Source organism: Sorex fumeus, unplaced genomic scaffold (assembly GCF_029834395.1).
Source record: "Sorex fumeus unplaced genomic scaffold, SorFum_2.1 ptg000045l, whole genome shotgun sequence".
Classification (NCBI taxonomy): Eukaryota; Metazoa; Chordata; class Mammalia; order Eulipotyphla; family Soricidae; genus Sorex; species Sorex fumeus.
Genome location: NW_026606102.1, coordinates 4,923,456 through 4,951,235, shown reverse-complemented (window position 1 = coordinate 4,951,235; position 27,780 = coordinate 4,923,456). Strand labels below are relative to the sequence as shown.

General features: G+C 47.7%; 1 protein-coding gene across 4 annotated transcripts in view; it reads right to left on the bottom strand.

The window, feature by feature from the left end:
* Positions 1-840: 840 nt before the first annotated feature.
* DOCK7 (dedicator of cytokinesis 7) overlaps positions 841-27,780 on the bottom strand; it is a 198,088-nt gene continuing 171,148 nt past the window's right edge. For 2 of the 4 annotated variants that reach the window (XM_056122430.1, XM_056122431.1), the window contains exons 41-49: positions 25,544-25,675; positions 23,867-23,881; positions 13,860-13,985; positions 11,301-11,390; positions 10,953-11,189; positions 10,128-10,271; positions 9,710-9,816; positions 5,001-5,168; positions 841-1,280 (exon numbers count right to left, since the gene is read on the bottom strand). In XM_056122430.1, the coding sequence (XP_055978405.1) occupies positions 1,238-1,280; positions 5,001-5,168; positions 9,710-9,816; positions 10,128-10,271; positions 10,953-11,189; positions 11,301-11,390; positions 13,860-13,985; positions 23,867-23,881; positions 25,544-25,675 (1,062 nt within the window). In that variant the 3' untranslated portion in view covers positions 841-1,237. Of the gene's footprint in view, positions 1,281-5,000; positions 5,169-9,709; positions 9,817-10,127; positions 10,272-10,952; positions 11,190-11,300; positions 11,391-13,859; positions 13,995-23,866; positions 23,882-25,543; positions 25,676-27,780 lie in introns of all 4 variants that reach the window. The other 2 variants (XM_056122429.1, XM_056122432.1) reach the window with 1 other exon arrangement.

Sequence of the window (27,780 nt, the reverse complement as noted above, 5' to 3'; positions counted from 1 at the left end):
TTTAATTTCTGCGTAAGAATGGAGATGCTGTTAACCATTATAAAGGTAGGTGGCAGGGGAAGATAGAAAACTTTTATCAGGAGACGTTTTCCAGATCTTCAAGAATTGATCTGTACAGTTAGATTTGATTCCTGTGACTTCACTGCTCAGTAAGACAAAGGGGTAGGCTCGATGGTCTTTCAGCTATGATCCTACACAAATCAGTAAGCACTTGGAAAGACAAATTTACTGAAAGATATTTTTGAAAAATTCTGCGAAATTTTACCAGTTTATAATTAAAAATTCTTTATTACAACTAAAACAGCTAATTTTACGTTTTTACATGTACTTTATAAATCCATACAAGTATCTGAAAATAACTTCCCATTCAACTGGCAGATTAAAAGTAAATGCCAGTTCTGTTGACTTTTATAGTGATGTCAGAGCTCTACTGTTAATTATCAGCTTAGTTTAGATCTTAACACCTTAACCAGCTTAGTTTAGATCTAAACTAAATTGATGACTGGCTTAAGTCGGAAACAAGAATTCATTTTTGCTGCTGGGAGTGATGAGAGTCACACATCAACCTGCCATCACTGGTATTGCTGTCCCAGTATTGAGTTTTACTACGTACACTTACCCTGAATTTTAATTTACGGTTTTTGGTGTCCAAATAGAAACCAGGAGCCAGTTTTCAGCCGTCACAAACAAGACATCAGTATCTTCACCCCTTAACCTTAATTTTGGCTCTTCTGCAGGCCCTTAAGCAACGATCAATTTTGTTTTCATTTTACTGAGCTCTGAGTCAATTCTTAACTTTCTAATCTTTGTCAAAAATGGTTGAAGTCCCACTCAGTAAAATTAGTGTAAACGTCCACATGTTTAATAGTACCTTTAAAATAATTGCATTACTACATTTAAAATGGTTCCAAAATGATTCTATAAATGATACTATAAATTAAAAAATACAAACTTAAGGTAAATAACATTAGCTATGTTATAAATAAGGTAAATGTATAGTGTACCTTTGAGTCATTGTGTCTTAAAAAAAACACAGCATATACCAGCACATATAGAAACCACAGCCATGATTCTCATGTCAACACACTATGTGTGGACAGTTTCAGCCTCTGCATTCTTCAGTGACTATTAGTGCTACACTTCCCAGAAATGAGTCCCAAGTCTTAGTTTCAGCAGATCTTCACACTCCGGTTGAATACATGGCTCTTTTCAAACGAAGCGAACAAGTGCTTTTATTTTAAAGATCCATTTTGCGTAGGCTCATTCGACTGAAGGAATCTCTGAGGAAAATGAAAGATTATTTACACATACACACTTAAATACTTCAAATTTTCTGCAAGTTGTTTTAAAATCTTGACAATCACTTTGAAGACACATGATTATCCTCTTGGCTAACATACTCTGTAAGTCCTACTATTGGGCGCTGAGAGGACAGCAGGTAAGGCACCCAGCATACAGGTGACCCGAATTTCACACATGGAGCCACATAGGGTCCCCCCAAGCATGGCCAAGAGTGTCAGCCCTGAGTACCCTTGGGTTTGCTCCAAAAGTCTACACCGACCGCTTTGCCAAGTTCATCTGTCATTTATTCCTTTGGTCATGAGTGTGCACTTGGGCATAAGAGGACTAGGCCTGGTGCTTAGTACCAAGAGGTCCTCATGGACAGCCCCTTTAAGGGGTCCCTCAGAGGCCCCAGATTTACCCTCAACTCTGCCAGAGAAGAAAGACAAGTGTTAGTTAGTAAATTAGTTTTGGTGTTAAAGGAGAATTAGTCTGAACTGCATCCATATGAACTCTCTGCAAGGACCACAGGAATTCTGACCCCTATTTGGTGGTGGTGGTGGTTGGGGGGGTGGGCGGTTGGGGCCACATGGTCTGTGCTCAGGGATCACTCTTGGCAGTGCTTCAGGGGACCTGAGAGGGAGCAGACCTTGTTGGCCGCTCACAGGCAAGAAAGCGCCTTGCCCATTGCACTATCTCTGGCCCTTTGACACAGTGCTGGGGGTCAACCAAGTGAGGCTCGCTCACTGAGCCACACCCCCAGCCCCAAGACTCCCTTCTATGGCTGCTGGATTACATTTTGGGAACCAAGATCTTAAAAACTTACAAGCCTGCAAAATGGATGGCCCATATTTTTATAAATCTGTAGCACTGTCCTGTTGTTCATCGATTTTGCTCGAGCAGGCCCAGTAACGTCTCCATCATGAGACTTGTTACTGTGTTTGGCATATCGAATACGTCACGGGTAGCTGGCCAGGCTTTGCCGTGTGGGCGAGATACTCTCGGTAGCTTGCTGGGCTCTTGGAGAGGGGCGGAGAAATTGGACCTGGGTCGGCTGGGCCGGCAGGGTGCAAGGCAAACGCCCTACTGCTATGCTCCAGCCCCCAATCAGCCACATGAAATGTTCAAATTCTAAGGAAGTTTGCTTTTCTAAGTTCTAAGGAATTTCAGGAACAACAGTCTTCAATACCTGTCCTAGTAGTTTCCACATTCTTGAAACTGGTGTCAAAAAGCTTAATTTCACAGAAGAGAAATTAAAACATTAAAATGCTCCCTACTCAATGGGGGCTTGTGAGGTAGTACAGCAGGTAGAGGAATTGCCCTGCACATAGGTGACCTATGTTTGATCCTCATACCACATATGGCCCTGTGAGCCCCGTGAGCAGTGACCCGAGTATAGAACCAGGAGTAAACCCTGAACACTGCTGGGCGTGGCCCCCCTCAATTCTCGTCCCCCACTCCCCCCAATAGAATAGCTACTCAAGGGTTCCAGAGAGATAGTACAGTGGGTGCAGCATTAGCCCTGCAGCCCAGGTTTGGTTCTCAGCATCCCATATGGCTCCCCAAGTCTGCCAGGAGTGATTCCTGAGTATAGAGCTAAGAGTGACCCCTGGGCACCACCCCAAAATAAAAACCACACACCAAAAAATCCCCACTCGAGCTGGACCTAGGATGGATGAATGGAAAATTCCGATTTGGTGGTGGTGGTGGTTGGGGCGGGGGTTGGGGACGGGCATGGTTGCAGGGCTCGCTTTGGGGGCCCAGGGACCACCCCTGGCCATACCTGATGAAGCAATGGGGGCTTCTTTAGGATAGCAATGGTTTGTCCTTTCTCCCTTGCCACAGGGAGCTTAGGTTTAATCGGGTTACACCCATCACAGTGCTCCCATTCCTTTGTTTATCTGTAAACTCTTCTCTGTGCTTTCTTCCCCAACCAGTAAATCACCCTTTTCCCTAATCAGATTCTGTTAGCGTGTAAGGTCAGATTCTTCTGAAGGAGGACACTGAACTTGTAAGTTATGTCTTTTGCACAGTTTACCTTAAAGCAATGTCCTTTCTGTATGGACACAGGAAGACAATATTATGTTTTTGTAACTTTCCAGTAGGCGGGGGTCATGCCCACCAACTGGCCCCCTGGCGCCGTGTAATCCCATCAGCGGCCAAGACTCAGAGACTATAAAAACCAGCTCCTGGAACTGCGCGACATCTTATTATGACATCTCATTATCTCATTCCTACTTTGGACAAACTGGCAGGCTACCAAATGTAGCCTGCCCACACGGCAGAGTCTGGCAAACTCCCTGTGGCGTACCCAATATGCCAAATACCAGTAACAATGATGGGTCTCATTCTCCTAAGGAGCCTTGAATATAATCTCAGGGCTAGGATGAAGGAGACGTTACTGGGGCCTGCTGGAGGCAATCGACGAATAACAGGATGATTTGTGATTTTGTAACTTGGGAGTTAATTGACTCTGAATAATATTCATTCCTGGGCATCTGCTTTCTTGACTCAGTTGCCCTTAGTTCCTAGCACCCCAAAAGCAGGGTCCCGACGAGGGACTGAATGGACCCAGGGCAAGCTGTGAGCTACCCTGGCAGTGAAATGGGTCAGGCCAAGCGCCATAATACTTAACTATAAGTTAAGAGCAGTCATGAACAAACTCTGTCATGATCCAAAAGAGGTAACTGGATAAGGTCCCTGCTGCGGTTAGGGAGACTAACCTGGCCTGAAGACTGTGGTCTGGAATATATCGTGAGATGTCCCCAGGAAGAACCAAACTTTAAGTTTGATATATCTCTTACTGTGCTCATACACAATGACACTGCTAGAAATATTAGAAGTAGATTTACTATTTAAGTGGATTATTAGCTGAGGAAAGAAGAAAGTGACACACCCTGGATGGGATCCCACCCTTGAACAGATCTAGCAATCTGGAGTAATCTCCTTAGATGAGATTTTGTCATCATGAGATAGTACAGCGGGTACAGCATTTGCCTTGTGTGCAGCTGATCCAGATTTGGTTCCCAGCATCCCATATAGTTTCCCAAGTCTGCCAGGAGTGACTCCTAAGTGCAGAGCTAGGAGTGACCCCTGGACACCAGAACACCACCCCAAAACAAAAACCCAAACCACACACCAAAAAATCCCTACTCGAGCTGGACCTAGGATGGATGAGTGGAAAATCCCGACTTGGCGGTGCTGGTGGTTGGGGCGGGGGTGGGGGATGGCATGGTTGCAGGGCTCCGAGCAGTGCTTGCTTTGGGGGTCTGGGGACCACCCCTGGCCACATCCGATGAAGCAACTGAGGCTTCCGTGCTTGGGGCCCTGTGCTGTGTTGCTGCTCAGTGCTGAGGGTGGGACTCGGGTCTCCGGGGACCCAATTTTCATCTGATTTGATTTGTCACACTGAAAACTCAACGTTTCTAGACACCTCAAGGGGGACAAATCTCGAAGACCGGCAGGACTGAGGGAGAAGCCCCAAGTCGGAAAGTGTGCTTCCAGGGTTTTGGAAGCAGCTCCGGGAGGTAGGATTTCCACGCGTGCTGCTGTCCTGGCCGTAAGAGTCACAAATGTGTTGTGCTCATGTGACACTAAGAACTAATTTCGTACTGTTCCTCTTGACAAGAGGCTGGGTGACTAAGATCACGCAGAGGGGGCCCGTTCGCGCTGACTGAGGCAGCGGGTTTCGCCCTCCCGGAGATGCGGGCAGCACGTACCTGTGGCAGGTGACGGGGTGTGCGGCCTTGTACAGCTGGGGGATCTTCCTGTTAATGAGAGGCTGCAGAGCCTCTTTGAGCCGATGGTAGTTTCTCTCCAGCTCCCTCTGATACTCCTTTTGATCGGGTCCAATTAAGCTCTTATTTTTCCTCAAGGCATCCTCGCACCTGGGAAAAACTGTGTGTGAGCAACGGACTCCTTCCCGGCACCGCGGGGTGGCTTAGGGCAGAGGGCCCTAAACTCAGTCTGTTGCCCCTTTCCAGAAGATAAAAGCACTCAATGCCCCCCCACCACCACCACACACACACCCCGAGTTCTACCTTAAACAAAGAGCCATGTCCCCCCCCTCCATCACTGCCCCTTGGAGCACTCCAGCACAACTCCCAGTCCCTGTTGGTGTCACCCACTTCGGCAAACACTGTTTTTGTGTCTTAGTGTCAACACACACAGATATGCAGTGATTCTCCAGGCTGAGAGCAGCGTTTTTACTCAGCTGGGTATTAAATATTATCCTCTTGGTCAGAGTCACTATAGGGAACTGATAATAAAAGGAGTTTCTTTAAATTCTAACAACTGTAGGTCAGGGATGTGGTCTTATAAAAGGGAATAAAGAGAGTTTTTTAGAAATCTGTAAGTCAAATCTAGAAGTTAAATCTGCACTGCACTGTATAGCACTGTCCTCCCGTTGTTCACAGATTTGCTCGAGCGGGCACCAGTAACGTCTCCATGGTGAGACTTGTTGTTACTGTGTTTGGCATATCGAATACGCCACGGGGAGCTTGCCAGGCTCTGCCGTGCGGGCGGGATACTCTCGGTAGCGTGCTGGGCTCTACGAGAGGGATAGAAGACCTCATTTAAACTTTATAACGATTATAGAGTAGAAACACTTTTTTTTCCCCATTTGACATATGAGGAGACTGATATTTAGATCAGTCATGTCTTTCAGGTCATCTGATAGAACTTGAACTCACAAAACAGGTAAACAACTTTTTAATTTCTCGCTCTACCTACTAATCACAAATCATATACAGAGGCAAGAAGTTGTTATATGACACCATGGGCATTCAATCAGAAAAAGAACAGTATGGGAAATTCTGTGAGATGAATGACTTATTTGTGATTGCTGGTTTTGTTCTTTCATTTAAACGGCCTCTTTTGGGCCAAGGTCAAATCTAAAATTTTAAAATCTGAAAGTGGAGGTTGGAGAGATAGTACAGTGGGTAGGGTGCTTGCGTTGCATGAGGCCAAGCTGGGTTCGACCCCCAACATCCCATATGGTGCCCTAAGCACTGCCAAGAGTGATCCCTGAGTGCAAAGCCCCGAGTAAGACCTGAGCATCACCAGGTATGACCTCAAACCAACACCCCTGAAAAGAAAAAAAAAAAACCAAAAAACTGAAAGTGAAATAAGAAGCAAAGTGGGTTTCTTTAAAAACATCCACCAACTGTGGCTCAGTGGTGCAGCACCTGCCTTGCATAAGTGAGGCCCTGGCTTTGAGCCCCAGCACAAATGCCGTCTCAGAAAGTTGCGGTCACCTCCAAAGGTTATCAAGCTTCAGAGCAGAAACTCCACAGGCCGGGGGAGGGTGGACAGACAGGAACTCCCAGCCCAGAACACGCCCCGATGATGAAGAAATAAAAGCTTTCTGAGGCAAACGCCACCAGACAGGCCTCCCAAGAAAGGCCACAGCGGCTGGACACAGACAGGACAGACACACACACAGCTTAAGGCTCTGAGAGCCAGAGTGACAGGACAGGGGGCAGGGCGCTTGCCTTGCCGGCGGTGGGCTCCAGTTTGATCCCCGCACCACACGTGGTCCTCTGAGAACCCAGAGGAGTGACCCCTGAGCACCGCTGGTGCGGCCACACAACCCCTAAATGGAAACAGGGCAAAAGCGCGAGAAGGCAGAAGGCCCAGAAGACAGCCACGGGGCCTCAGCAGGAGTCCGAGAAGGGGGTTCTGCTTGTCGCACTCCTGACAACACCAGCGGCGACCTCTCTGTAGATGCAGTGCATGTCTGTGCACAGGCGTAGGGCACTGGGGCTGAACAACGAAATCCAGCTGCCCAGGAAGCTGTGCCAAGATGGCAGGGGAGGGTGCCCTGGGGATTGCAGTGGGTCCGAAGTGCAACAGGACACAGATGCGACTACAGGATCCTGTGCGCAGTCGCACAGCGGGCCAACAGACAGCTCTGGGGGGCGGGGTGGAGGTGGGGAGTTTTCCTGGGCTGTGTGGCCCACTAGTTAGGAGAGGGGCTTCAAACTACCCATCAGCTGTGAGTCCCACAGCCTGAGTGGGAGGCTGGCCCTGGGCTCAGGAGCGACCCGGGCTGCAGTTACCCCCAGGCAGGGCGGTCACCTGCCTGCATTCCAGACCCAGGTGGGTGAAAGGCTGTGCCCTGCGTGAGCTGATGACCAAGACCGTCCCCTCCCTCCCTCCCAGCACTGCCTGAGTGCAGCTGTTCACTCGGAGGCAGAGAGGAGATGGACCAGGGAGGAGGTTCCGGGGTGCACGGCTGCCCATGCTCAGCACTGGTGGGACTGGGTCCCAGGGAGGCTGTGCTGGTCAGCATGGCTGTGTCTCTGCCGTGGGCAGATGCGACTCAAACCCAAACCCAAACCCAGAGGCCCTGAGTGGAGCTGGTGGAGGTGAACCCTTAGAGGGATACCCCCAGCTACACAAAACCAGACCTTTCCCTTCACCCCCTAAAGCGCGAGCACAAAGAGTGGAGGAACCCACAGAAATGAACAAAGACAAAAGCCCAGAGAGGTTCCCCAAGTCCCCAAGGGCGGTATCGCTTCTCAGATGAAGACTTTAGAGTGAACTGAGAGAATCAATGCAGTAAGCTGCCAGCGAAGACAGAGAACATACGAGAAAACGGCAACCAGAAGTTCCTAAGCTGGAAAGAAGGAGCGCAGGAAAACTCACTGCATGAACTCAGAGGCCCGGGGACAGAAAACAGGGAAGCAGTCAGGGAGCTGCAGAGTAAGACACAGAAAACCAGCAAGGACAAAGCCGGAGGAGCCATGAAGAAACAATGGCTCTGGGGTAACTGCACAGGGCTGAAGAGACGCTCTGCCAGCGGAAGACCCAGGTTCCATCACCGGCCCTGACCAGGCCCCTGAATACTGCCCGGCAATGATCCTCTAGTGCAGAGCCAAGAATAGCTCTGAGCACTGCTGGGTGTGGTCAGAAATCAAGGACACAGAACAAGGGCCAGAGAGCACAGAGCTTCATGGACTGTGTCCCGCTGGCATGCAGGAGGCCTGGTTTGGTGCCCAGCACTGCAATGTACCCAGGGCACCACCAGGAGTGACCTCTGCGGACACAACTGCCAGTAGCCTCTGAGCGCTGCTGGGTGTGGCCCCCGAACAGACAAGAAATGAAGGCAGTCTCAGAGAACGATGGGGTGGCCCAGGGAGAGGAAAGGGAATGGGGGAAAGGGCTCTTGGCCCAGGAAACCATCACCGAGGACGTCCCCGGTGTGAGGAAGGAATCACAGACCTAGACCCAGGAAGTTTGCCTTGCACACAGCTGATCCAAAGAAAACAAACCTAAAGAAATGAACTCTAAGACACGCTGTAATTAAGATGACAAAAGTCGAAGACAGAGACAGAGCCCTGAGAGCAGCGGTAAGATCAAAGAAGAAGCATTAAAATGGGATGAAGGAGGGGCTGGAGTGATAGCACAAGGGTAGGGCGTTTGCCTTGCATGCGGCTAACCCGGGTTCAATTCCCAGCATCCCATATGGTCCCCCAGCAGCACTGCCAGGAGTAATTCCTGAGTGCAGAGCCAGGAGTAACCCCTGAGTATTGCTGTGACTCCAAAAAAAAAAAAAAAAAAAAAGGAATGAAGGAATCTCCACGAGACTCCCTCTGCTGTATCTATCAAATGGATCTCTGCAGGCCGCGAGAGAGAGTCAACACATTCACCGTGCAGGGTGAGGTAAACATCCCAACGAGAACCCTCACTTCAGCTGGGTTAGCGTTCCGACGCAGAGGAGTGACACAAGGACTCGTGAACAAACAATAGCAAAAGGTCTCGGCCACTAAGTGGTCTGGGCTGAAACAGCACCGAGGGGAGGGCGCTGGACTTGCACACAGCTGACCCGGTTTGATCCTTGGCACCCAACCTTTGGTCCCCTGAGTCGGGTCAAGGAGTAACTCCTGAGCGCAGAGCCAGGGGGAAAGCCCTGAGCACTGCCAGGTGTGGCAGCCAAACAGAAGCAGAGACGTCTGACTAAGGAATAGTCAGAAACTGCAAACCTAAAATGGGGAAAGGAGGAGAGGAATAGTGTCAGTCGTGGACAAGACACACGAGGCTCACTTGCTTTGATTCAAGGGTGTGTGTGTGTGTGTGTGTGTGTGTGTGTATTTGGGGGGAGGGTAGAAGGGGGGTCAATACACACAAGTATTTTGCTTCTCACACTGAAGGGCCTTGAGTTAAAGAATGGAATATGTTCAAGCAAAACAAACAAAATAATCCTGAGTTTTGGCATTTGGTGCTTAAAATCAAAAAACAGGTGGTCCTCTCGCCAGTGAGCGGGCGTGTACACACGCTGAAAGTATAGTGAGCTCTCTCAGCCTCTTTCTCACTGAGAACCATGTTCTTAGGTGGCTCCTCTTTCCAACACTCCCTGCGACCCTCGGGTCCAACTGAGGCACGGGGTATTTTCAACGAAGAGCTTCACATCAGAAGCCTGGAGTACCTTTTAGTAAAATCTTTGAAGCAGAGTCGCAGTTTATTATGATGTCTGAAGAGCTTGGGATCGCTGGGAATTTCAGAAAGAAAAACTTGGGCAACTTCCAAAGGCCCCTGTAAAGTAAGGGGGGAAAAATTAAGTGAGTTTTTGTCTTCTCGAAAAATCACAGAATTCAGACTTTTTCTTAGCAATGGAGCTGGTTGCACGGAAGTAAGAAGCCATTTGCTTCCGCCAATATTCAAACTCTTTAGAGACAGGTTCTAAGAGACTTGTTTGTAGTTTTCCCCTATAGTAAAATCTGCATTCTTTGCTCTGCCAGTGAATCAGTCAGGAACCGTTACTGGGTGAAGTGTGGGCCCGTGCTCGAACCATCGCCGCGGTTGGCGGTCCTGGTGTCGCGTTCTCTTGGTGCTCCCCCACCAACCTGGTTCACGGTCGTGCCCACCGAGCCCTGGAGAACCATCTGCAGCATCTTGGGGTCTGCTGGGTCCTGGTGGGTGGCGAAGGCCAACTCCTGCGTCTTTTTCTGCATGTCTTCGATGGCCACCTCAATGGGGGTTAAGATAATCTGGGTGAAAGAACAGCTTATGAGAGGGTGGGGTTTGGGCAGAAAACCAATTCACGAGTCACAGAATATCCCGGAGAAACATGCGAGGCGGGGGGTGGCTGGAGTGATAACATAGTGGGTAGGGCTTTTGCCTTGCACACAGCTGATCCGGGGGTTTGATTCCCAGCATCCCATATGGTCCCCCTGAGCATCACCAGGAGTAATTCCTCAGTGCACTCAGTGCAGAGCCAGGAGTAACCCCTGTGCATCGCCAGGTGTGACCCAAAAAGCAAAAAGAAAAAAAAAAAAAAAAAAAAGAGAAACATGCAGGGGGGAAAAAGTGGAGGCAACTTAGGGATTATGATCTCCTAATGAAATACCAAACTCTAGGGGAAAATCAAAACAAGCACCAGGATCCAGAGAGACAGTACAGCGAGTAAGGAGCTAGCCTCGCACGCGGCTGACCAGGGTTCGATCCTCCGTAGCCCAAAGGGTTCTCTGAACACCATGAGGAGCGCTCCCTGAGCACAGAGCCAGGAATAACCCCCTGAGCACCACTGGATATGGCTCCCCGCCACAAAAAAATAAAACCAAAACAACAACTAATCGAAGTGGCTTTCAGAGGGTCACCCCAACCCCAGCAGGGACTCTGAGGAGAAGCGGAGAGTGGAGGGCTCCCCGGGGCGTCTGAGCAGGACTGACCTCCTCCTTGTGGGTGACGTTGACTCTGGTCTTGATATAGGGGAAGGCGTGTGACGTGGTCAGGATGGTCTTGCGCTTGAACTGCTCGTGCAGCTCCCCGTGGGCGCGGCCGTCCAGCGTGAAGGGCGTGCAGTACATGAAGCGGCGGAGGTTGTAGTTCTTGTCGAAGTACGTGATTCTGTCCTTCATCTCGTACGTGTCGAAGTAGGGCTCCACGTAGGTGATCTGGATGTAGGCCTGTGGGAGGAAGACTCCACTTACTTGCGCAGGGGGTTCCAGCACCGAGGCTGGCAGCGGTCCACACCCAGGAGCAGGGCCGAGCGACTGGGACCAGCTAGTCCACCTTACCTTGTTGGGGTCTAATTTGCACTTGTCCACCGGGTTGGAATCCTTGATGACTTCAACCACGTCCTCTCCAAATCTCTCTCCGTAAAAACCCTACAATATATACCGACAAACAAGACAAAAAAAAAAAAAAACACACAAAACCCCACATCTTAGACATGAAATCAACACATAAAATGTGGAGAACTAAAGGAGGTTCCAGGGAGTTTTCTGAGCACAATTATGCCATTTAATTGATTCTTGTCATTATTACAAAACACTGAATTAAGGGCCAGAGATACAGTACAGTGGGTAAAGTGCTTGCCGTGCACACAGCCAGTTCAATCTCTGTATAGTCCCTGAGTACAGAACCCAGGAATAAGCCTTGAGCAGCCCTAGCTGTGGCCTTAAAACAACACAAAAACCCGTGGGACTCCAGAGAGATAGTGCAGAGGGTAAGGCGATTGGCTGCCTTGCACAAGGATTACCCGGGTTTAATTCCTGGCATCCCATATGGTACCCCAGCACCACCAGAAATGATTCCTGAGTGCAGAGTCAGGGGTAGCCCCTTAGCATCGCAGGGCATGGTCCAAAACAACAACAAAAGAATTAAGTTCACAAAAATTATATTTCACCTCTCAAGTGAGCATGCGTCAGGGGCCAGGAAGATAGTACAGTGGGTAGGACCCTTGCCTTTGCATGAGGCCCACTCTCAGGTTGGATTTCCAGCATCACCTATGGTCCCTTGAGCACTGCCGGGAATCACTCCCAAGCACAGAGCCAGGACGATCTGCTGAGCACTGCTGCGTATGGCCCTCAAACAAAACCACCTCTCCCCCAAAACAAAAACAAATCAAGAGGTCTCAGCCCATTTGCATTATTATTTGCACATACTTGCATTAGATAATAAAAAATCGGGGTGTGGGGGGGGGGAGTTCAATCAATTGAAAATAGAGGAGTCCACCACCAGAGGTCCTCAAAGAAAACAAAATAGGACTCTAGAAAGCTGAGACCCAAGATATTTCTTCACTGTCAAGTGCTTACTTCCACTGAGATCACTGGGCCTGACTTCTGGCAGACGCAGGTCAATGAACAAGCACTCTTTCTGTGGATGATGTAACTCGCTATTTCAGAAATTTCAAAGGAAAGCGTTGACCCAGTCCTGTTAAGTGTACAGCTTTCGAAAGGGCAAGACTGGGTCAGGTACGCAGTGACCTTTTCTTATGACACTGAGTGCCAGAGCCCATGGCTTGGAGTGATTAACAAGGAAAAATCAAATCAGAATCTATGAAAAAGGGCGAATCTCCACTGCTCCCTCTCTCTCTCTCTCTCTTTTTTTTTTTTGGCTTGAGTACATGTGAGGAAGGCTGTCTGAGATTTCCTACGACTGACTGGCTTCTTGAAAAGCAAAACATGACAGTTGAAGTCAGAATAAGGAGTCTGAAGTCGCATCAGCTGAGCATGCCACAAACTTTTCAAAATCTTATGTGAAAGCAAATCGGCTGGGGACTTACCGAAATGAAGGTTTGGGGCTGGGGTGGCACTCACCTGGCATGTGGAGGACCAAAGTTTTGATTCCTGGTACTGATAAATTAATTTTTTTTTTCAGTTTTTGGGCCATACCTGGCAATGCTCATGGGTTACTCCTGGCTCTGCACTCAGGAATTATTCCTGGCGGTGCTCAGGGGGCCATAAGGGGTGGCGCGGATCGAAGCCAGGTTGGTTGCGTGCAGGGCAAGGGCCTTACCTGCTGTACTCTCTCCAGCCCCCAAAGGAAAAAAAGTTTTGATTCAAAATATCTAGTCGAGGGCCTGAGATTCTGTATCCCAAACACTCTGCAGGTAAAGATTTCTGTTCATGCCTCACACTTTGAGTGACAAGAATGGGAAAGGCTGGGAAGAGTAACTATAGCAGAAAAAATGAAACAGCCTCACAAGTATAGAAATTTATGCTAAATTAGCCTAATTTGTGCTAAGAAATAAGAAAATACAAAGGTTAAGGAATTCTAAGATGTGTTTTTAGGGTGTGATTTCAAACCTTTAAGTGCTAAAGGCATCTCCCTGGGAATCGGTCAAGTCAAAGAGATAACACACTTGGATGAAAATTTCCTTGGGGTTTTCGTTTCAAGAGGAAGTGCTAGCTATCTTTCCTGTGCCTGTTTTCTACAAAACGTAAATAGCAGGATCCATTTCTATTTAAATCAAAGCAATTTTGAAGGGCACGAAGGGTACCAAACTGTGTGAAAACAGCACAAAAATAAAATCAATATTAATGTCTCACTGGTGTTAGGTATAAAAAAATTTGAAAGAGTGAAAAAAAATCCAGTATAGACTCTATCAACACCCCTCTCTTTTTTCTGAACTCAGAAAAGATTGTACTGAAATGGCAGGAAGGAACCTTCCCATATTATGGAAGGGATCTCCCAAGCAGAATTCTCTACCAACATTTTATACTCTAAAAAAGTAATTTATTCAGCAAAAGCTGGCTTAGTAAACTAGACCCGGATCTTAACTTTTTTTTTTTAATTTTTTGATCACACAGAATCAAAATGAAAGATGGTATTTTATGAAGCATAGCATTCACCTCCAATCTGTGAGATATCTCTGCAAGTTTGGTTATTGCAGGTTCCTTATAAACAAATTCTTGTTCATCCAAATCTCCGAACTTGGTTCCATAAAAACCAACACGAAAATAAGTGCCAAACATCCGCTTACCATCCTAGGTTTGGGAAAATAAAAGACATGTTAGCGTGACGTCATTTTGTTTTTTTCACATGGAATTTAGATAACACAAAATTCCTAAAGTACTGCAAAAAGTCACAATATTTTATTTATCAAACGAAAGAAGAAAGATGAAATAATCTTCCTTTACTATTATTATTCTTTCTAGCACCACACTCCATGATTATAGAGTTTTTTACCAAGTCACATAGGGTGTTTTTTCAAAGCTTATACCTAGTGACTACCTTCCATTGGTCCGAAGTAAATGATACCTTTACAAAAAATTATTTCCCTATTTTCAAGAAAAGATGCTCTGAATAATATGATCTGTGTCTTATCTGCCGGGAAACTAGTGCGTGCTGAATGAAGTCCAAATTTAGGAACAACAACTAGCATTTGGAGTTAGTATTAGCCTTTGCATAATCTCTTTCCATACAACTGCGACCACACAAGATAGGAGTCACACATGGCACCCAGCAGCGAGCAGGTGATCAGGAAACACCCGGACCACTCAGAAGCACTCAAGTGATGAGTTCTGAGCATCCTTCTGCCAGTGAAAACCTTTATAGGTGGAAGGGGAGCTAAAAATGGGGTACAGAGGAAAGACATGTAGGAAAGAGAAGAAGAGGGAAGAAAAAAATGGGGCTGAGCTGGTTACTCTAGGGTCCAAGCCACGCTCTGCAAACATAAACCACACATTCAAGTGCAAACGGACACTGGCGAAAGCAAATGCGGAAGCTAGTGTTTATTCACACAAGCCACACAACTTGTTCCCGGCATAGTCCTGAAAGTAGGATACAGAGATGATTGGGAAGCATTTTGTGGTCTGTGACTACTTCTGAGTTCTCTTACTTCCCTGATCTATATTTTTCTCTATTTTTGAGTTCTCCCTTGGGAAGTCAAACAGGCATGTAAATAAAATAAGCCTCAAAAGTCACAGCTGATCAAGCACACTGGGAAATTGTGATACACAGTTTTGTGTTTTGGTTACATCCGGTGATACTCAGGGGTCAGTCCTGGCAGCGAATGGGATACCAGGGATCAAACCCAGGTTGGCCGCATGCAAGGCAAATGCCCTACCATTGTCCTATGGCTCCAGCCTGAAAATCTGATTCTTAAGTTACTTAAAACAAAAACAAAAAAGAAAACCAAGCAAGGCAAGTACTTTGCTGATGAGCTACATGGACAATGGTGGTGCCAAGGGCTTGGTGGACAATATGGTGCCAAGGGTTAAACCCAGGATCCTTCTGGCTCTTAATTTATCAGGTGCTTTGCTTGGATGTTGTTCTACGGACACACCTGGCAGTGCTCAGTGCTCCGCTCTCAGATGTCTCTCCCTGCAGTGCTTGGGGATCAGGTGTGGTGCCAGAGATGGAATCTGGGCTGGCGGTCTGCAAGGCGAGGGCCCTGCCCGCCGTACTATCTCTCTGGCCCCATTCACTCATCAGCTTTATAGGGTGAAAAAAACAGCGTGATCAAAAATGTCTACCCTCCATTTCTGTCCCAGAGAAGGGAAATGTTTCTATTTGGGAGGTGGCACCCAGTGGTGCTCTGGGGAGACTCTATATCGCTCCAACTGGTGCTCAGGGGCCCATACAGGATGGGGGATGAACTTCAGCCTCTTACTTGCAAGCACGTGCTCCAGCCCACTTAGTTCGCCAGCCTCCAAGGAAGTAAAATTTCACAGAAAAATGTTTCAGGAGGGAAAAAAAAAACTTGAGGTCTCCAGTGAAAACTTTATCATAACTTACTTCAAAATTTAACATAATAGTTTCTAAAGCAAATGAAACCTCCCTGATTGGAAATTCTGATGAAAACCCATCAGATAAGTTCATGGAACGATAGGAAGTTTTTGAGGAAATTTATATGCTTTGTGACTAACTAATTTTGGTTTTGGGGTCACACCGAGAGATGCTCAGGGCTTTTTCCTGCTATACCTTCTCTGCTATATGATGGCTCCAGCTCCCTACTGTGATCTTTGATGTGTCTGAAGAGTTATTAGCTAGTGTGCGTGTGTGTGTGGGGGGGGGTGGGTAGAGGCCACACCTGTCCACTCAGGAATTACTCCTGGTGGTGCTCGAGAGAACATAAGGGGTTCCAGGGATCGAACTGGGTCGGCTGCGTGCACGGCAAGTGCCCTACCTACTGTCCTATCTCTCTGGGCTCTGTTTGTGGCTATTTTTTTTTTTAAGTCTCATAAACCATTTTGTATCCCTATTAAAGATTTTAGATAGTGCTGTTTCGACTTCCTTTCTCTCAAAAGTTTCCCATTGAAGACTCCCCCTCCCTTCCTACTCCTGTGCTGGGTATTGAGCCCAGAGCTTCGTACTGTTGAGCTACACCCTTGATTGGCGAGGTTTCCAATTTAGAAGTTTTCAATCATCAATATTGTGACCTTTATTTTGTTTTCGGGACCACATCTGGCTGTGCTCAGGGATCACTCTGGGTGGTGTTCAGAAGTGCTGGGGATCGAACTCAGGTCGGTTGTGTGCAAGGCAAATACCTTCTCTGCTATATGATGGCTCCAGCTCCCTACTGTCATCTTTGATGTGTTTGAAGAGTTATTAGCTATTGTGAGTGTGTGTGTGTGTGTGTGTGTGGAGGGGGGAAGGTATGGGCGACACCTGTCCATGTTCAGAGCTAACTCCTGGTTCTGTGCTCGAGTCACTCCTGACAGTGCTTGGGGGACAATATGCGGTGTCAGGGGACTGAAGTGGGGCCAGCTATGTACAAGAGCCTTAGTCCCGGTATGATCTCTCTGGTCCTGGATCTTTTTTCGTAGAAAGGCCATGTTCTAAATCTCCTAAGAAAGATAAATTAGAAAAGCACCTTTGTAATCAGAACAAGAAATTGCTTTCTCATTCTCAAGCATCCCCACCTGCTTGCAACAATCACTTGCTTGGTGTTCCCTTTTGGTCTGGAGGTCACATCCCACTGGGTTCAGGTCTGACTCCTGGGCTCAGCGCTCAGAGGTCACTCCTGGTGGGCCTTCGGAACCACGTGTGACGCTGGGGCTCAAAGTCAGCATGGCTGCCCTCGAGGCAAGCCCCTGTGCCACTGTACTGTCTCTCCACCCAATTTCCCTAGTCTTTCAATGGTCCCAGTGGAATAGGGCAACTGTGGGGCAGAGCAGCCAGCTGGCAAGGAACGGGCGGGGTGGACAGCCTTGGTCTGAACTGGCTCTTTCCGATGGAGCTTGAAACTGACGGAGACACTGGACAGTGGTTTTGTGTTGGGTTTTCTTGACTTTCGAGACTGGCATTCGGGTCAGGAGCAAAAGTGGAGTGTGTGTAATGGTCAGCCATGGCTGGCCCCAGCAATAGGAAGAGAGACACACACACACACTACATATGTAAATGTATATATATGTACATATAAGTAATATATAAGACCCAGATCCCCCAGAGCGAACAGAGTGTGCTGGCGCCATACTCTGCCAGGGGGAGCTGGAGGAATTAGAGATCCGTTCTGCTGGGAGTCTGAGCGCCCAAGAGGTGACACATCAGTGTTCTGCCCAAGGGGATGGGGGGACGGAAGGCAGGGACAGTGTGTTATGAGAGAAAGAGGTTGAAAGCCATGAAGCAGGTGGGTCGGAGAGAGCACAGTAGGTAAGGCCTTGCACATGGCAGATCTGGGTTTGATCCCTGGCACCCCTGATGGTCCCCCCGAGCCCACCGGAAGTGCTCCCTGAGTGCAGAGCTGGGAGGAAGCCCTGAGTACCAACTGGGTGTAGCCCCCAAACAAGAGCAACAAGGAAACCACGTAGGGGCCGGAGCGATAGTACAGCGGAGAGGGCGTTTGCCTTGCACACAGCTGACCCGAGTTTGATCCCCAACATTCCACATGGTCCCCTGAGCACCGCCAGGAGTAACTCCTGAGTGCAGAGCCAGGAGTAACGTGAGCATTGTGCTGGGTGCGACCCCAAAAGTCACAACTAAATAAAAATAAGAAAGCCACGAAGAGAGAGACCAGTCACTCATCTACTCGTGTATTTACTAGGTGCCTCGCTGGTGTCGGCAAATTGCTCTCAACATCCATGGGATGGTGAGGGACTCGGAGGGAAGGTGACGGTTGAGCAAAGGCAGGTGGAGGCATGAATCATCCATGTGGCCAGGGCAAAGGTCCTTGAAGGACGCGAAGGAGACCAGGGTGGCACAAGCAGTGGGTAAGGCGAGGCTGGAGAGTGTGCGTCACTGGAACGGGGGCAGGAAGGGGCAGGCAGCACGTTTCAGGGAGTTTCTCTTTTTGGCTTCTGGGTCCCGCTCGGGGTGTCTGGGAACTACTCCCACCTCTGGACTTGGGGGTTTCTCCTGGTGGTGCTCAGGGGACCACGGAGTCCCAGGGACTGATCCTAGGGCCCCCCCACATGTACCTGGCGACGCTCTGCCGCTGGGCACCCACGCCCCGCCCTTCACGGAGAGCTGGAGTAGAGAACAGACCTCGTTTCCTTTCGGATTTTTCCAACCTCCTTCCCTTTCTTTATTTTTCTAGTATCACCTCTCTTTCTGATCGTGAATTCTATTGTTCCCATGCTTTAACTTAACATGGCCTTAGCAGCTCAATCTATTGACGCCACAATTGTTGTGTGTGTGTGTGGGGGGTGAGACTAGGAAATCCAGCTGCTTGTGTGACTCTCACCCAGAGACCCCCCTCCCCCGTCCCCTCCCTACCCTTCCTTCACTCCACATGGGCAGGGCCGGATTTCAGAGTGGCAGTCACTTTCCCTCTTCTTTGGTTAAACTTCCTTTTTAACGGTTTTGAGTCATAGATCTCAACTTGGAAACGTGACGCTTCTTAGGTTTTCCGAACTGAACGGTGCTCTGACTTAAGATAATGATGGTGTGAATAACTCAGTAACGAGAGGTAACGACTTCCCACAGGATGTGAGTCTGTGCTTGTGCTACACGCTAGCTCTCCAGTTGCCGGGCATCCAGTCAGTTCTCACCCCAACTGTGAGATGCAGGGTACCATTATTTTCACCTGAATATTACAGATTCGAGGGAGAGTCTTTTGTCCGAGTTTACCCTATCAGCTGGGCTGGAGTGATAGCACAGTGGGTAGGGCGTTTGCCTTACACGCGGCCGACCCAAGTTCAATTCCTTTGCCCCTCTAGGAAAGCCCGGCAAGCGACCGAGCGTATCTCACCCGCACGGCAGAGCCTGGCAAGCTCCCGGTGACATAGTCAATATGCCAAAAACAGTAACAACAAGTCTCACAATGGAGATGTTACTGGTGCCCGCTCGAGCAAATCGATGAACAATGGGAGGACAGTGCGACAGTGCAGTGCTACCCTATCAGCTCAAGTGGCTCTAGATTAAATGCCAATATATATTCCAAGCTCAGGCCTTAATTAAACTAGATAAGGCCCCCGCCCCACTCTCTGTGCACGGTGATAGAGTTAAGTACGAGCCCTGAGTCATCCTCCGTTTCCCTGAGTTATTTCGGAAGTTCACCAAACTTCAGTTGTCTCAGGAAAGTTTCCTGTACTTCTTCCTCGCTTGCAGCCATTCTTACATGCCGGCATCTACTTCCTGTCTACTCAGGAATGAAAATCAGGTTGCTGGTTTACCCGCTAAACTCACTCTTTTTGGAGAGGACAGGACAGAGCAATCTCAGATGGGAGACCTCCATCTCTTATAGCCCTTTGGTGATGCTCGGGGGTTACTCCGGACTCTGTACTCAGGATTCACTCCTAGTGATGCTCAGGGGACCATATGGGATGCCAAGGATCGAACCTGGGTCTGCCACATGTGAGGCAGGCGCCCTGCCCACTGTTCTATCGCTCCAGCCCTGTCAGAAGTCACGCCTAAATCTCATTTACTGTGGGAAATTTCTGCTGTCTGTGTCTTATTCTCTTCAAAAGCACAGACGGCTGAGCATGGTCAGTGCAGCCCTTCCCCTGGTGCTCAGCCATGGTGTCCACCAACTCCCTGTTTGGGCCACCCCCTCTCCAGAGAGCACCTCCACCCAGATAGGAAGGTTCATCCCCCCATCACTGTGTTTTCCTTAACTGCGAATCTCACTTCCGCGTGTGTGGGCTAAGCCTCACTGGGGTGTCATCCGTATGCTGGTCTCATTTCGTCTAAGCTGGCAGGGTTAGGCTGGATTTTCCCACAGCGCTGTCTAGAAATGCTTATTGGGGGGGGGATGCTCTTGGGGTTTTCTTCCCATGTTCTGCTTTTAGCGATCCCCCTTTGTTGCTAGGCTGTACTATTTTGAATTCTGCTCCTCCTTTGGGGCTTGGATGAGTAAGATTCATCTCACTCAACCTCCATGTGAATTAAAGCACAGGAAAACATAACCCAAAGCTCCAAGCCAGAAGGATGGCCAGTATTCCTGAACCTGTGAAGAAATGTGTCTCTGCTCCTCTCTCGCAATGCCAGGGCTCCCCACTCCTTTGTGACCCCTTGGAGAATCGATCTTAACAAAGGCTGTCTTAGCCTATCTGGGGACTGTCAGATAAACTGACTTGGCTAGTGATGGCCCCCATCAAAAAGTATCATTAAAAAAAATACTTAAAAAAACTTTTAAGGACAAAGTATTATGTGACTATGTTATTAATGTTTGGGATTTAGTTTTTCTGATATAACTAAATTTGAACTGGTCTGTTTTTGTTGTTGTTGTTTATTTTGTTTGGGGGCCACACCTGGCAATGCTCAGGGCTTACTCCTGGCTCAGCTCAGGGATCACTCCCAGTGGTACTTGGGGGACCAAATGGGATGCTAGGGATTGAGCCCTGGTTCCCCGTCTGCAAGGCAAACGCCCTCCCGGCTGTACTATTGCTCCAGCCTCCAGCACTACCTTTAAATACAAATGGATTAAATACGGAACTCTATCTTTTGTTTCTACATCCTGGAACCTCCCAAGAACGCTCAGGGAGTCTGGCGGCTACTCTTGGGGGACACGCCATCAACTGGGCTGGGAGTTCAATGTCTGAGTCCAGCAGTGCTGGGCCACCAGGACCAACCTTCATGGCGCTGGGGCAGTGGCAGGAGAGGAGAGTTCAGTGCTAGGGATCAAGTTCAGCACCTGACACATGCCAGGCATGGACCCTTGACCTAGCAATCTTCATGGCCCCATAATTGTTTCTTTGGAAACAAAACAAAACATAAGGGCCAGAGTGAGGTAGGGCACTAGCCTTGTACGCAGCTTATCCGGGTTTGATCCCCAGCATCCCATATTGTCGCCCAAGCACCATTGGGAGTGATCCCCGAACAGAGCCAGGAGTAAGCCCTGAGCACTTCCAGGGGTGGCCCTCCAACCAAAACAAACAAATAAATAAATAAAATGAAACCTACATACATAAAATATGAGATAGTTAAAAAATTTTCCATGGGGCTGGAGAGAGAGCACAACAGGTAGGGCGTTGCCTTGCACGCGGCCGACCTGGATTCGATTCCCAGCATCCCACATGGTTCCCTGAGCACCGCCAGGAGTAACTCCTGAGTGCAGAGCCAGAAGTAACCCCTGTACATCGCTGGGTATGACCCAAAAAGCAAAAAAAAAAAAAAAAAAAAAAAAAAAAATCCAGAAATTCAGTATATATATATATATTTTCACACAATGATTTTAAAATGCAGCCAAAAGAATGAAAAGGATTTCCATTTTTATTTGCTCCCTATTTTCTTAAGAAAAATAAGTGGGCCTGGGAGAGAAGGGAAAATAAAAGGGAACACTAGCCTGTCTTTACTGTGCAGAAACGGGAAGAGCAGACAGAGCCTGGGTGAATTATCCAGGTTCGCTGGTGAGTCATTCAGCACAGTAAATACTTAACCACATTGATAGGCGTCAAGTTTTAGTGTTTTATCTCTTACACACAGACACATACACACACACACACAGACACACAGGCACATATAATGAAAAATGAAAGCAAAAGAGGTTATTTGTGATCTGGGAAGGACTTCTCCAGGACTGTGTTATATCAGGAAGTAGTTCTAGGCAAAGAACCTTTCTACAGTGTGAAACCAGATTATTGAATTCTAATGAGCTGAAGAGTTCTTAGAGAATACTAAGAAATTAGCTAGGAAATAACAGTTTTTAGAAAAACGAAATCATCCAGTTTTCCCAGAGCCAAAAAAAAAAAAAGAAAAAAAAAAGAAAAATATTCCAAGATAAGAACTTACCACAATAGACAATAGTAAAAGTAGGGAGTAGGGCCAGCAACCAGGGGCAAGAGAGAAAACAGAAAGCATTTTAATTAGGGAAATTTCAAAACAAATGAGCAGCATATGGTAGCAAACACATTTTTTTGTGGAAAAAAAAATGCAAGCATCCATTTAAGTTTTACACGAGAAAAGCAAAAAACAAACGTGCAACCATTTTAGAAGCTACGAGACTAAAAGTCCAGTGAAAGGTAGTGACAAGAATATAAACGAGAAAACAAAGTCTACGTGCCTTTGACCATGCAATAAACGTGATGAGAGAATAGTATTAATGTCATAACCAGTGGGGAAAAAAATACGAGACTGATCAGGGGTCGATTTAGCATCAGACAGACAAGCGCGTAACTGCTCAGAGGTTTCACTAGACCTTCTCTTACGCCTCCTTCTCAAGTTAGTCCCGTTTCCGGCTGGGAAGCCCATAAGGAACACCAACTTTTGCAGATAACCATGGTGGGTCTCTATGTCTGTCCTAAGCTGGGGGGGGGGCATCAGTGGGAAGTCTCTATCCTCTGAGTTCATGCAGACCCTTCGCATCTACTCTGGGGAGTGACGGGAAAGTCAAAGGATTGGTTTCACCTGGAGAAAAGCAAGGGCAGGAGCCAATACAGAAACGGAAGGAAATGCATCGGGCACGTCTTCTCCTGGGCTTTCTGTCTGACATGCAATGGGCCATCGGGCAGGAGGGCCCCGGACGACGGGACCCACACAAACCCAACTACCAGGCGGAGGCGAGGGGGAGCAGATGGGAGCTGGTGCTGGAGCCTTTGCCTCCCACCAGCCTGGGCGCGGGCCGTCTTGCTTTACCTCCGCACGGTAAGTCAGGGCACACTGCATACAAATTTTTCCTACACGGGGAGATTTAAAACGATGCCTTCCTGGCATTTTTCAAGAAAGAATTGATTTATATTAGAACTTTTTATGAGCCCTACCGACCACATAAAAAGGAAGCGCATTTCGTCTTCATTAAGGACTAATTATCAAGTGCTGTCAGAATGAGGTCAAATTAAGATTTCAGGCTCTCCTGCAATCTCTCCCCATTCCCCCTCCCCGCCAAGAAAATTTAAATGACAAAAATGACTTTTTTTTCCCCCTCCAGTAAGGTGCATACTCAAGGTGAAAGGATTCAACAGCGAACGAACACATCCTTCTCTCAATTCTAGGATGAGGGTTTTGGCCTACATTTACTTCAACGGACAGAGATGTGTGGGTCAAAGCATAGGTGTGTTTTGGGAGGCTGGGGGGGTCTTTAAAAAGAAATCAAATAATGTTACATCTTACAATTGATGGGGCTTAGGCGGGATGAAATAAACTTTCTAATTAACCTCTCTGAGCAGTAACACATAAATCGACCACTGTAAAATGAGGTGAAAACAATACGGTTAAGGAAAAAAAAAATCTGTGTATAAATGCTGATGAAAGAAAATGTTCAAAGGATCCAAACATACTGAAGTGAGGACAAAGTGGCTCATTTACCAAAGAATCTCATTAGTGTAACGTATGGATTCCATGCACTACCTACACCCTCTGAACGGTAGATTTCCTCAGAATAACTTAGAGCGTTTGAGCACTTCTTTGGTTAATGAATTCAGTTGACAGCAGATAGCAACAGAATGCCCACCGCTAGCAGATGTGGGCGAAGCATCGGCAAAAGAAATCTGATTAAATCAATCTATTAGTGTCTTTAACTAACTAAAACGTTACCTACCTCCCAGCCAGTACTCTGTATAATAAAAAGTAAAAAAAAAAAAAAAAAAAAAAAGGGCAAGTCACCAAAAAAATTCGTGAAAAGGAAGGCCAAAAGAAGTTTGGTTCTGTGGAGTACCAGATGCCATGAGCTCTTCTTTGAGACTGAACCTGCGGGTATCACCTCACTCCCCACTTCAGACCTGTGCTGGCACTAAGAACCTCGCGTTTCCAACCGGGCAGCTGCGCCGGCACTTCTGAGCAGTGCTTAGGAGCCCAAGTGCCCGTCTGGGCGCAGACATGCTGGCTGCCCTCTCTTTTAGTGCGCCTGACAGAGACCGTTAATCACTCCTCTCAGCTACCCCCGGGGAAGGACACGGCAGAAGGAACTGCACCTCTGCGAGAATGTGCTTGCTGCAGACGGGTGGACGTTGCTCAGAACACTGGGAGCCCCGGGTAGGGCATGTACTCAGCCAGGTACGGTTCTGGTGGCTACTGGTGAGTTTTTTTTAATTATTATTATTTTTTTTTATTGAATCACTGTGAGGTACAGTTACAGACTTACAAATTTTTGTGCTTATGTTTCAGTCATACAATGATCAAGTACCCATGCACTGGTGGAGGGATGGGTACTCGGCGAGGTTCCTCTGACCATCTCTGAAGACTAGTGAGGCAAAAGACTCACCTGTTTGGAGCACAAATCCTCGTCAGCCTTTTGCAACTTGGGCGTCTCAGAGAAGGACCGCAAAGACCTAGCACTACAGCGGCCCTGTTTTAAGACCTTTTTTTCAGATCAATTCATCTAGAACAGCCTGGACTCCGGGAAGAAAGAGCAGGCTAATCTGAGAGACAGTAAGGAAAGGCCTCCGAGCAGACCAGGAGTACTCCGCCTCCTCCTCTGGTGCTAACAGGAGCAGGTAACAGAGAGGGGGCAGGGGATAAAAAGGCAGAGAAGAAGGAGTAAAGGAAGCTACAGAACCTTCCAATGAGGCCAAGGACTTAGGGTCAAGATGTTTAACCCCTAGTCGTCGACTATTTTATTTTTTTTTAAAAAAAACCTTTTATTCTTTCCTCTCTACTTCACTCTTAGACCAAGTTGAATCTGATTTTAATTTTAGTGAAAATAGGTAAATCTCAGAATCCCCCGTACTGAAGTCACTCTATTGTAATGAACAGACCGCAACCATTTCACAAGGTCTTTTGGCCAATGTCACCTGCATTTTAGAAAGACATCAAAAGAAGACTACACGGAAACATCTCAGAAAAATGGGCAAAGCTTGGTGGAAGTGAAAAATATTCACTCACTAAATTTTTATACATCACTTAATAAAAAATTAATTTAAATATAACAACTTATTTTTGGGGGGGGCAACAAAGGAGTCGAGCTCAACTTAAAATTCAGATTCTTCAGTATAACCTGTACCGTGCAACAGGAACTATTTTTACAAAATGTGGCAACTAGTAATAAGTGAAAAAAAGTGGAGAGGAAACCCCCCCTAAAAAAAAAGGAAAATAAATGGGGATCACGATCTCCTTTAGGTAAATTCATTATACTTTGCTAAGAGCCTTGCTGTGGCACCAACCACCACTCTGCACTGCCCGCCCGTGACACGCTCACGAGGGTCGCCTGTACCACAAGCACCGCTGCGCCCAGACCAGTTCCCTCCACTAGTTCGGAAGCCAGAAAGGGAATCATTACCTGATGGACAATTTTGCTGAATGCTTCCTGGAGTTTACCGTGAATCGTAGACAGCTTCTTGGCATCCCGGTTGGCTTCATGAATAGGAATAAGGACTTTGTACACCTCATTCACTGCTTCATACATGCCGGCCTGTAAGAGCAATGTTGAGGGGTTGCCGCCTTGGTGAAACACATCAGCCAAACGTTTCTCTCGTATATGGAACATCAATAAGCAAACTGCCTAACACACCACAAACACAGCTCTTGAGACTGTGGAAAACGTGACAGTTGGTGGAGGCGGGAGGAGAAAGGAGAGGAGAGAGTAACCAGGGGCAAGACAATTTTTTTTTGAATTTTTTTTTTTGTGGGTGTGGGTGGGTCCCAGCCTGCCATGGTTGGGGTTGCTCTGGGTGGGGATTAGCGCTGGCAGCTCAGCCACTTGGAAGTGCACCAACAATTAACATTCTTCCCTGAGAATCATTGTCATTAAGTGAGCTGCTTGAGGGCTGGTAACAGTGGAGCTGACGACAGTGGCCAGCGGGCTTCTACTTACTCCAAACCGAGTGAGCACTGTGATAAGCACTTTCCACAAACACTACCAGAATCCTGCTAGCTAGCCTATGAGGTAATTCCCATTAGTTAGAGCTTCAGGAAAGTGAGACCGAACCGTCGAGTCACCTGTGCCGAGATGACAGATCTATTAAGGTAGTGGAGTTGGAGCCTGCAGGAGGTCAGACCCTTTGCCAAGAGATGGCCAGGGGAAGGCCAGCAGCAGCACCATGGCCAGGAGGCCTGGCCGCCTCGAGAGCCTCTCCTGCCCAGCATGGGCCTCACACCTAACGCTCAGCAGAGAGGCCGGGGAACTGTGACTTGCACAGGGGCCGAGACAGAGGGCCAGGAGTCAGTCTGCTCACTTCTGCTCTGACAAACAGAATCCTCGAGTGCTGAATGGGAAAGGGCTGGTCGCATTCTTCATGCGCCGACAGGGAGGCACAAGAAGAGGAGGTTAAGGGGCCAAGTGACAGTCCAGCGGGTAGGGCGTTTGCCTTGCACAAGGCCGATCCTGGTCCGATCCCTGACATCCCCTGAGCACCACCAGGGAGTAATTCCCGAGTGCAGAGTAATCCCTGAGCATCGCCGGGTGTGACCCCAAAAGACAAAAATTAAAAAAACAAAAAAGAAGAGAGTTAAAGCATGGTCGAGTGGGTCAGGTGAGTGAGTGGACACAGCTGACCAATGGCTGATGGGGCTCTTGATGAGGAAGCACCAGGACTCTAAGACTATTTATTTTAAGAGGGTCACGAGCAACGGAGAGGATGAAAGGTGGTACTTTCCTAGGTGTCATGCCCCACGCACCCAGGAGATCTGCTCTCTTCTGAGAGCTCTATTTCTAGTGCCATACTCGGTCACCCAAAGAGGAACTGAAGTCATCCGGAGGCCTTTGTGTTTTGTGCTGCTTTTTAATATTATTTACTTACTTATTTTTATTGATTGATTTATTTTTTTTTTTTGCTTTTTGGGTCACACCTGGTGATGCACGGGGGTTACTCCTGGCTCATGCACTCAGGAATTACTCCTGGCGGTGCTCGGGGGACCATATGGGATGCTGGGAATCGAGCCCGGGTTGGCCACATGCAAGGCAAACACGCTGCCTGCTGTGCTATCGCTCCAGCCCCCTGTAATGCTTTTTAAAATGGAAGGTTTTAGAAAATGTTTGGTGGTAAGTGTTTCAAAACACCACCAAACTTGCCCTCTACCAAAAAAAAAAAAAACCAACAAAGAAACAAAAGACCTAGTTACAGATTAGAGCTGGTTCAATGGTGTATCTTTTCTTTTTAATTTTTATAAAGTTGTTCACAATATTCGATTACATTTAATATTCAACATGAATTCCACCACCATTATACCTTCTCACCACCATATTTCCAGCCCGAACCCCAAACCCTGCCCCCCAGGCAGAACCAAAATAATTTTTGTATTGCTTGTAATGAATAATCCACTAAAAAATGAGACCAAAAAAGTTTCTTAGAGGACAGTGTGTGAAGATTGTTGTATTTCACCCAGGAATCAGTAGTATATCTTTAATGGATGTATTCTTACAGAGGTTTTTTGGTTTTTTTTTTTCATTGTTGCTGTTTTGGGATTACACCTGGCAGTGCCCAGGGGTTACTCCTGGCAGGGCTCGGGGGACCATCTGGGTTGACAGGGATTGAACCCAGGTCAGGCTGTGTGCAAGGCAAACACCCTACTCGCTGT